At 44.5% G+C, this 10,835-nt stretch overlaps 1 protein-coding gene across 4 annotated transcripts in view; it reads right to left on the bottom strand.

The window, feature by feature from the left end:
• Positions 1–269: 269 nt before the first annotated feature.
• The window catches only part of LMTK3 (lemur tyrosine kinase 3), a 127,151-nt gene continuing 116,585 nt past the window's right edge, over positions 270–10,835 (bottom strand). For all 4 annotated transcript variants that reach the window (XM_077259511.1, XM_077259515.1, XM_077259514.1 and 1 more), the window contains exons 14-16: positions 1,625–1,736; positions 790–1,035; positions 270–613 (exon numbers count right to left, since the gene is read on the bottom strand). In XM_077259511.1, coding sequence (XP_077115626.1) covers positions 597–613; positions 790–1,035; positions 1,625–1,736 — 375 coding nt within the window. In that variant the 3' untranslated portion in view covers positions 270–596. The remainder of the gene's footprint in view (positions 614–789; positions 1,036–1,624; positions 1,737–10,835) is intronic.

Raw genomic sequence — 10,835 nt, 5'->3', positions numbered from 1 at the left:
GGAAGTCAATATGACTGGTGCCTTCGTGGCCTAAATATCCATGTATGATATATAAGATCTCTACACTTTGAAATGGATCTTAGCTCACAGAAAAGCTAAGAATATGAAAAATGTAAAAAAAGCGATAAAAAAAGAACTGTAAACCGAGGCTGTAAACACTGCAGTCCCATTCACTTGAGCCCACAAGACGCTGATGTTCAGACTGAAGACCAAAGCTGGAACTGGACATCAAATAAAATGGAGTCAGTTTGGCACATTATTTTTTTTTTCAATATGAAGAAATCATCTTGCACAGTAGACAAGAGAAGAGCTGATTATCCAAAATATCTGATGAAGAGTTCCCACGTGGGCTTGATTATGAAGAGCATGTATAGGACGGTCAAATATGTTCTTTTGCTTCATAAATTGCAATCTGCGGTGCTCGTCTATGCATGGATCTTGATAATCCAGAGAGAATCTATCTTTGTGGAAAAAGAGTATATTTGCTCAGACATAAGCAAAAAAAAAAAAAGAACCATAGAAAGTCCATAGAAAAGTAGCATGAGGCTTCTCTGACTCTGGTATGACAGCCAGATCTCCAGGAGGCCAAAGCATCTTCAGTTTTCAATAGCACCTAGAGAAAAACACAAAGGTCATGGATCTCATGCTGACAGAATTACCATAACAACTTTATTTTACGATCATTGTCAAAAACCATTTGTTCAACTCAACAGTTGAGTCTTTAGGTTTGGACTCAAGTTTCTACTCAACCTCTACTATGTGGAGAAATGAGTCAATGATGATACTAACCTGCGGATGGAACTACATCTGAATCACATAATGGAACATGTGGTTCTACAGCAGGCGAGACAGTGAATCGGGTGAATCTTAGTGAGTCAATTAGGTTTCCTTCGACTCGCTTTCCTTGAAGTACAGGAGGTATTGATCCAGTAGGGCTTATAGGTGACTTGAGAGCTGCGCCTTCAGCTGCCATGGGAAGGAATGTGGAATTTTGGGTCATCAAGGGAAAGTCATCGTCCCATTCAAAACTTCCACCTATCAGACACAAAAGCCACATTATGAAATAGAAATCATATATTAGGGCAATATTGGGTGTCCTGCCCCTTCCACATACGTAGGCTTCTCCTGGTTTTACTTGGTGGTCAACAGATAAGACCATTCAACAGAAGACTTGTCTTGATCCACGATTTTGTTGGGACAAGACAATAAAGTAGGAGATTTTTTGCAAACCCGCCTGGGACACAGGTTCTTCTTGTGTGGTCCTAGGGTGAGGTTTTAGTGTCCTAATTTGGTGTATTGAAATGCTGGGTAGTATGCAATAGCATATCTGTTGATGAAGCTAACAAAGCTTTGTGCATTACCAATGTTTTCAGACTGCTCAAGTGTTTCATTTTCTTTTTTAGCCAGTAGCTATGTGAGGAGGTGTTAATAAGATGATATCTGGGGGTGTACTGTGTACAATTGACATAGGGGAAGTTGAATGTTAGAAATGTAGCCCCTTTGGGAAAATGGAGATTCTCAGTTATAACTAAGCTGGAATCTCCTGGGACATTCTCTTTAAATATAATGGCGTTGTAATTACGTGGATGTCAATGGCTTGTTGTAGGACATTGACATTGCTTACTGAAACCATCGGCTGAAGAGAAGGCATCCAGACTTGACTCCAGTGAAGGATTCTGGGAAACTTGATCATTTTCTGGTGCATTCGGATTACTTAGTTCATTGGTAGGTGTCTCCTATAACAAACATATGCAAAATCATAACAAAGATCAGAGTGACTTGACCTCCATATGAGAAAATCTATGAAAAGCCACTAATCTAAGAATTGCACCCTCCGATTCATCAAGAATAGGGTGAACAATGCCGATCTTGATGCTTCTTAATGAATTTGGAGAGTCTGACCAGTGGCATGTGCCTCCTTGAGCCTTTCCACAAATCTTACCGCCATCCAACGCGCTCCCTTCCCACCCTAGCTCTGCCTATTTTGGCGGAGCTGGGTCGAAACTGAAGTTTCTTTTACTTTTTTTATATATATATTTAGGACACAGCTTACAAAAAGTAAACACAAATGTATAATTACATTTTGTAATTTTTAAATCAGTCAACAACTATAAAAAAAACATGGATTTATATACAGTACCTAATTTTCAATGGAAGCGTGGCACCATCTTGTAGATGGCACGTTTTCTCATTGATCTCTCTGCACGACTCATGCTTCTAATGCACATCCTTGGGCAGAAGAAAACAGGAAACGCTCTGCTGCCAGGAACAGGGTTATTTTATTAGAAGTGTGTTGCCTGCCTCTGCCTCAGTATCCATCACTGTCCCCCTGGTTTCTGCTCTGCTTGCTATGTTCTCACACCAACCAAAGCAGCGAGATTTCGCGATAATCTGCAGGATCTCACCGCTTAGTGCAGGGAGAGCACAGAGGGAGTAATATTGAATGTCCGGCTGCCGGGGACATCGCTTCAGGAGGAGAGTCACCAGGAGTAGGTACTTTATTAGTTTTTCCTACCTTTGTGCACCAGGTCAAGTGTCCATGACTGATAGTCACATGCAGGGTTATTTGCTGCAATTTTTTCTGCAGCCAAAACCTGCTCTCTTAGCAAAAAAACCCCACTGCATTCATAGCGTCTGTTTTTCACAGCATTTTTTATTTGTTTTTGTGTGCATGCATGCTTTGTCTATAGCACATATTTACTAAAGGTAGTTTTATTCTCCAAAAACGCGTAAAAATTATGCAAAATTGCCATTGCGTTCTTTAAAGCATTTTTTCACATTCTCTTGAGTTTCTATTGGTGAAAAAAATGCTGCAAAAATGCTGAAAGAATTGACATGGCAACAAAAGGAAATTGGCCACCGAACAATTAGGGGAATGTGCCATATACGGTACCCAAAAAAGACAAAAAAGTGAAGCAAAAGGGGAAGGAGATACCGAAAAGGCACTGAAACCCTGCAATATTGCCAGAAACTAAGATAATGAAAAATAGAAATATTTTATTAAACACAAAAAGAACAAATGGGATTAAAACCATTTAAAAACAAGAAATATATTGGTCTCAACAGGGTGATGCATGTAGAGATCCAAACTTAATCGATATGGACAAAACCTATAAAAGCAATAATAAATTATAAGGTGTGAGACAGTGAGGGGAATCATATGTGAGGCCCATTATGTATTCCCCAGAATGTGCTTAGAAGCATACTGAACCCCTGGAGTGGTTACCATGCAAAATACCATGCAAAATAAAAGTAAGTGTGAACTGGGTCAAATTATTTGACTAAGTCAGTTTAAGAAAACCTGTCTTGGGCTTTTATTTTTTAAAAGATCTGTAGGATGGGACCGATCTGTCTCTCTAGTCCGGGTCTAACAAGTGGCCCATGGCCACGATTTTCATTTCAACCTGAAGTTAAGGTTTGGTTGTGTCAGTTTTTGTGTTTGGATTTCACATGCAGCAGAACTGAAGGTACTGAGGTTGTATGGCTCTCTATGTGAAGTAATAAAGGCCAGAGCCAGCAATGTGGATGAACACGGTAGCACCCGAGAACTTTACGGGGGTGTAAGTGCCAGCGGCACGGGACTTTATTTACCTATTCCCAGCTGCGATCCAAAGGTGAGCGATTTCATGCATGCAGTATATGGCCAATAAACTTACTTAACTTGCCTGGGTCACTGTATCACTAAATTCACTAGCGGAAACACCACTGCCTTACATATGGTGGAGAATGTGGACAGTGTGAATTGAGACGTACCCCGAAGAAAACTGTATATCGGTGATTAAGCCCGCAAAGTTATAAGTCAGGCCCATGGACAATATGGAGGAGATACTAAAACATTTGGTCGTCACCCAACAGCAGGAGCTGCAGTTTCAGCAGCAAAAGCAAGGCAGCAGCAGCCGCAACAGCAGAAGCCATACCTGCAGCAGCAGCTGCAGCTGACTAACAACCTGATTCTACAACAGATTACGGTCCCGCGAGAGACTCTGTGAGAGACAGCCCCACTGCTGTTCGTCCTGAGGCCCGGGACAAAGTCAGGTCATCACTAATGAAGATGAGTCCGGAGGACGACACAGAATTTTTCCTCACTGTGCTTGAATGCACAGTGGAGTGGGAGTGCTTGCCAATTTCCAAGTGAGCTGAAGTGGTTGCCCCTTTCCTGATGGGAGATGCCCAGAAGGCTTACTTTGACCTAAGCTGGGAGGATGCCTAGAACTATGGGAAACTCAAAGGTGAAATTCTCGCCCAACTGGGGGTTACTAAGTGTGTATGGGCACAACGAGTGTACCAGTGGGCTTTTGTTGAGACCCGACCCACTAAGTCTCAGGTGTATGACTTGTTGCAGTTGCAGCCCAGCCCAGATGGTGTAGAGGTTAGTAGTTGACCAGATGGTGCGAACTCTGCCAGTAGCCATACAGTGCTGTGTGGGGCAAGGGGACCTGGGGAACTAAGATCAGGTTGTCAGCCTGATCAAGTGCTATGTGGTCACTCAGGATTCGTATGGGACTGCGTCCCACTGCGAGTACCACGCCGGCATCCAGGGGACTTTTGAGACAGCTCAGTTCCAGGATCCCACACTAACCCAGGCACAGGAACAGGTGATAATGGGGTGGCACAACAACCTGGGGCAGAGGCGGTTTTCTCTCATATGGCTGTCAACCAGGAGATGTTATACTGGGTTGACAAAATCCGTGCTGAAATAATAGATCTGCTGGTAGTGCCCCAATCATACTGCTGAGTGGTGCTTGAGATGGCACATGCTGGGAGGTCATCTGGGAAGTAAAAAAAATGCAAGGCCGTATTCTACAGCGGTTCTTTTGGGCCGGCGTTTATTCCGAGGTTTTGTGAATCATGTCCAGAGTGTCAGCTGACCGTGCCCACAGCAAATTTCCATAGTCCACTGGTTCCTCTGCCTGTTATCGGGGTACCCTTTGAGAGGATTGCTATGGATTTGGTTGGGCCAATAGTGAAATCAGCCCATGGACACCAACACATATTGGACATAGTGGATTATGTGATTCATTACCCGGAGGCGATTCCTCTTAGTCATACCTTAGCAAAACTTACTGAGCAGGAGCTGTTTGCCATGTTCTTCTGCCTTGGGCTACCAAAGAGATCCTTACAAATCAGGGGATTCCTTTTATGTCTAAAGTCACTAAAGAATTGTGTAAACTGCTCCAGAGTCCAGATCAAACAATTTTGTTCGTCAATCTGAGGGTCTAGCAGAAATATTTAATAAGACCTTAAAATCTATGTTAAAAAAGTTATAGCTAAAGATAAGAAGGACTGGGAAATGTTGTTGACGTATCTAGTGTTCGCCATCTGGGAGGTACCACTGTTTTCCACGGAATTATCTCTGTTTGAACTATTACATGGTAGACATCTCAAGGGCCTGCTGGACATTGCCAAAGAAACATGGGAACAAGAGCCCACCTGTTGTGAACTATACCTTTTGGCTCCCTCTTGTGGTCACTAGTGATTTGGCACTTGGATTGTCTTTTACCAGGTTGGTACTCACCTGCTTCGTTAGACCATGGGTGTTGCTATTTAAACTTCCTGGATTCTCAGTCCAGTGCCTGGCATCGTTGTAATCAGTTCACTTCTGTTTGCTCCTGTCTTCAGGTCCTGGTTCTTTGCAAGATAAGCTAAGTCCTGCTTTCGTACTTTTGATCATTTGCATTGTTCTTATTTTTTTGTCCAGCTTGTACAAAATGTGATTCCTGATATCGCTGGAAGCTCTAGGGGGCTGATATTCTCCCCCCACACCGTCAGTCAGTTTGGGGGTTCTTGGATATTCAGCGTGGATATTTTGCAGGGTTTTTTGCTGACCATATGTCTTCTTACTATATTCTGCTATTAGTCAGTGGGCCTCTCTTTGCTAAATCTAGTTCATTCTTACGTTTGTCTTTTCTTCTTACCTCACCGTTATTATTTGTTGGGGGCTTGTATTACTTTGGGGTCTTTTCTCTGGAGGCAAGAGAGGTCTTATTTTCCCTGATAGGGTTAGTTAGTTCTCCGGCTGGCGCGAGACGTCTAGGACCAACATAGGCACGTTCCCCGGCTGCTGTTAGTGTTTGCGCTAGGATCAGTTATATGGTCAGCCTAGTTACCACTTCCCTAAGAGCGAGTATTTATGTTTTGCAGACTTTGCGGTAATCTCTGAGGTCCCCTGCCATTGGGACCATAACAGTATGCCAGGCCTATAAATAGTTAATGCATTGCTGAAGTGGGATTAAAAGAAAAGAAGTTCTGAGTTTTTTTTTTTTTTTTTTTCCCCTTTATCTCTGAGTGGCTTGAAACTTTGCTGCAGACATGAATGTTCAGACCTTGATTACTAGTGTGGATCAGCTTGCTGCACGCGTGCAGGGCATTCAGGATTTTGTTGTTAGCAGTCCTATGTCAGAGCCTAAGATACCTATTCCTGAGCTGTTCTCTGGAGATCGATTTAAATTTAGGAATTTTAGGAATAATTGTAAATTGTTTCTATCTTTGAAACCTCGTTCGTCTGGAGATTCAGCTCAGCAAGTAAAAATTGTTATCTCTTTCTTGCGTGGCGACCCTCAGGATTGGGCTTTCTCGTTAGCGCCAGGAGATCCGGCATTGGCGGATGTTGATGCGTTTTTTCTGGCGCTCGGACTGCTTTATGAGGAGCCTAATCTTGAAATTCAGGCAGAAAAAGCTCTACTGGCCATCTCTCAGGGCCAGGATGAAGCTGAGGTGTACTGCCAAAAATTTCGGAAGTGGTCCGTGCTTACTCGATGGAATGAATGTGCTCTGGCCGCAAATTTCAGAAATGGCCTTTCTGAAGCCATTAAGAATGTGATGGTGGGTTTTACAATTCCTACAAGTCTGAATGATTCTATGGCGCTGGCTATTCAGATTGATCGGCGTTTGTGGGAGCGCAAATCCGCTAAACCTCTGGCGGTGTTGTCTGAACAGACACCTGTCTCAATGCAATGTGATAGAATCCTGACTAGAACCGAACGACAAAATCATAGACGTCAGAATGGGCTGTGTTTTTACTGTGGTGATTCTACACATGTTATATCAGCATGCTCTAAACGCCTAACCAAGGTTGTCAGTCCTGTCACCATTGGTAATTTGCAGCCTAAATTTATTTTGTCTGTGACTTTAATTTGTTCATTGTCTTCCTACCCTGTTATGGCATTTGTGGATTCAGGTGCTGCCCTGAGTCTTATGGACTTGTCGTTTGCCAAACGCTGCGGTTTTGTCCTGGAGCCTTTAAAAATTCCGATTCCTCTCAGAGGAATTGATGCTACGCCACTGGCGGAAAATAAACCGCAGTATTGGACACAAGTGACCATGTGCATGACTCCTGAACATCGGGAGGTGATTTGTTTTCTTGTTCTGCATAAAATGAATGATTTGGTCGTTTTAGGTCTGCCATGGTTACAGACCCATAATCCTGTTTTGGATTGGAAGGCTATGTCTGTGTCAAGTTGGGGTTGTCAGGGAATTCATTGCGATTCTCCCCCGGTGTCTATTGCTACTTCTATTCCTTCAGAAGTTCCTGAGTATTTCTGTGACTATCAGGATGTGTTCAGTGAGTCCAGGTCCAGTGCTCTTCCTCCTCATAGGGACTGTGACTGCGCTATAGATTTGATTCCTGGCAGTAAATTTCCTAAGGGACGATTATTTAATTTGTCTGTACCCGAGCATGCCGCGATGCGTTCTTATGTCAAGGAATCTTTGGAGAAGGGGCATATTCGTCCATCCTCTTCCCCTCTCGGTGCGGGATTCTTTTTTGTGGCCAAGAAAGACGGGTCTTTGAGACCTTGTATAGACTATCGGCTTCTGAATAAAATCACTGTTAAGTTTCAGTATCCTTTGCCACTATTGTCAGACTTGTTTGCTCGGATTAAGGGTGCCAAGTGGTTCACCAAGATAGATCTTCGTGGGGCGTACAACCTTGTGCGCATTAGGCAGGGAGATGAATGGAAAACTGCATTCAATACGCCCGAAGGTCATTTTGAATACTTGGTGATGCCCTTTGGGCTCTCTAATGCCCCTTCAGTGTTTCAGTCCTTTATGCATGATATCTTCCGGAAGTATCTGGATAAATTTTTGATTGTGTATCTGGATGATATTCTAGTTTTCTCGGATGATTGGGATTCTCATGTAAAGCAGGTCAGGATGGTGTTTCAGGTTTTGCGTGATAACGCTTTGTTTGTGAAGGGCTCAAAGTGTCTCTTTGGAGTGCAGAAGGTTTCCTTTTTGGGTTTTATTTTCTCCCCTTCTGCTGTGGAGATGGACCCAGTCAAGGTCCGAGCTATTCATGATTGGACTCAGCCCACTTCTGTTAAGAGTCTTCAGAAGTTCTTGGGGTTTGCTAATTTCTACCGTCGCTTTATCGCTAATTTTTCTAGCGTTGTTAAGCCTTTGACGGATATGACCAAGAAAGGTTCTGATGTGGCTAATTGGGCTCCTGCAGCCGTGGAGGCCTTCCAGGAGCTGAAGCGCCGGTTTACTTCGGCGCCTGTTCTGTGCCAGCCTGATGTCTCACTTCCCTTTCAGGTTGAAGTGGATGCTTCTGAGATTGCTGCTGGGGCTGTTTTGTCGCAGAGAGGCTCTGGTTGCTCTGTGATGAGACCATGTGCTTTTTTCTCTAGGAAGTTTTCACCTGCTGAGCGGAACTATGATGTTGGTAATCGGGAGTTGTTGGCCATGAAGTGGGCATTTGAGGAGTGGCGTCATTGGCTCGAGGGTGCTAAGCATCGTGTGGTGGTCCTAACTGATCACAAAAATCTGATGTATCTCGAGTCTGCTAAGCGCCTGAATCCTAGACAGGCTCGTTGGTCATTGTTTTTCTCTCGTTTTGACTTTGTGGTCTCGTACCTGCCTGGTTCGAAGAATGTTAAGGCTGATGCTCTTTCAAGGAGCTTTGTGCCTGACTCTCCTGGAGTCTCGGAGCCGGCTGGTATTCTTAAAGAGGGAGTAATCGTGTCGGCCATATCTCCTGATTTGCGACGTGTGTTGCAGAGATTTCAGGCTGGTAGACCTGACTCTTGTCCACCCGACAGACTGTTTGTTCCTGATAAATGGACCAGCAAAGTCATTTCCGAGGTTCATTCCTCGGTGTTGGCAGGGCATCCGGGAATTTTTGGTACCCGAGATTTGGTGGCCAGGTCCTTTTGGTGGCCTTCCTTGTCACGGGATGTGCGGTCATTTGTGCAGTCCTGTGGGACTTGTGCTCGGGCTAAGCCTTGTTGTTCTCGTGCTAGCGGGTTGCTTCTGCCCTTGCCCGTCCCGAAGAGGCCTTGGACACACATTTCCATGGATTTCATTTCTGATCTTCCGGTGTCTCAAGGAATGTCTGTCATTTGGGTGGTGTGTGATCGTTTTTCCAAGATGGTCCATTTAGTACCCTTGCCTAAGTTGCCTTCCTCTTCCGATCTGGTTCCTTTGTTTTTTCAGAATGTGGTTCGGTTACACGGCATTCCTGGAGAATATCGTGTCCGACAGAGGATCCCAGTTTGTGTCCAGATTCTGGCGATCTTTTTGTGCTAAAATGGGCATTGATTTGTCGTTTTCATCTGTCTTCCATCCTCAGACTAATGGTCAAATGGAGCGAACTAATCAGACACTGGAGGCTTATTTGAGATGTTTTGTTTCTGCGGACCAGGATGATTGGGTGACCTTCTTGCCATTGGCGGAGTTTGCCCTTAATAATCGGGCTAGTTCCGCTACTTTGGTTTCGCCATTCTTCTGCAACTCTGGTTTTCACCCTCGTTTCTCCTCGGGTCATGTTGAGTCTTCTGACTGTCCTGGGGTGGATTCCGTGGTGGATAGGTTGCAGCGGATTTGGAATCATGTAGTGGACAACTTGAAGTTGTCACAGGAGAAGGCTCAGCGTTTTGCCAACCGCCGCCGCGGTGTGGGCCCCCGACTTCGTGTTGGGGATTTGGTTTGGTTGTCTTCTCGGTATGTCCCTCTGAAGGTTTCCTCTCCTAAGTTTAAGCCTCGTTTTATTGGTCCTTATAAAATTTTGGAAGTTCTTAACCCAGTTTCTTTTCGTTTGGATCTTCCGGTGTCGTTTGCCATTCACAACGTGTTCCATAGGTCTTTGTTGCGGCGGTACGTTGTGCCTGTGGTTCCTGCTGTTGAGCCTCCTGCTCTGGTGTTGGTTGAGGGCGAGTTGGAGTACGTAGTGGAGAAGATCTTGGATTCTCGTCTCTCTAGACGGAGGCTTCAGTATTTGGTCAAATGGAAGGGCTATGGTCAGGAGGATAATTCCTGGGTGGCCGCCTCTGATGTTCATGCGGCCGATTTGGTTCGTGCCTTCCACGCTGCTCATCCTGGTCGCCCTGGTGGTCTTGGTGAGGGTTCGGTGACCCCTCCTTAAAGGGGGGGTACTGTTGTGAACTATACCTTTTGGCTCCCTCTTGTGGTCACTAGTGATTTGGCACTTGGATTGTCTTTTACCAGGTTGGTACTCACCTGCTTCGTTAGACCATGGGTGTTGCTATTTAAACTTCCTGGATTCTCAGTCCAGTGCCTGGCATCGTTGTAATCAGTTCACTTCTGTTTGCTCCTGTCTTCAGGTCCTGGTTCTTTGCAAGATAAGCTAAGTCCTGCTGTCGTACTTTTGATCATTTGCATTGTTCTTATTTTTTTGTCCAGCTTGTACAAAATGTGATTCCTGATATCGCTGGAAGCTCTAGGGGGCTGATATTCTCCCCCCACACCGTCAGTCGGTTTGGGGGTTCTTGGATATTCAGCGTGGATATTTTGCAGGGTTTTTTGCTGATCATATAAGTCTTCTTACTATATTCTGCTATTAGTCAGTGGGCCTCTCTTTGCTAAATCTAGTTCATTCT

This window comes from Ranitomeya variabilis, chromosome 4, assembly GCF_051348905.1.
Source record: "Ranitomeya variabilis isolate aRanVar5 chromosome 4, aRanVar5.hap1, whole genome shotgun sequence".
Classification (NCBI taxonomy): Eukaryota; Metazoa; Chordata; class Amphibia; order Anura; family Dendrobatidae; genus Ranitomeya; species Ranitomeya variabilis.
Note: the sequence above shows the minus strand (reverse complement) of the source record. Positions and strands in the feature narration are given on the sequence as shown.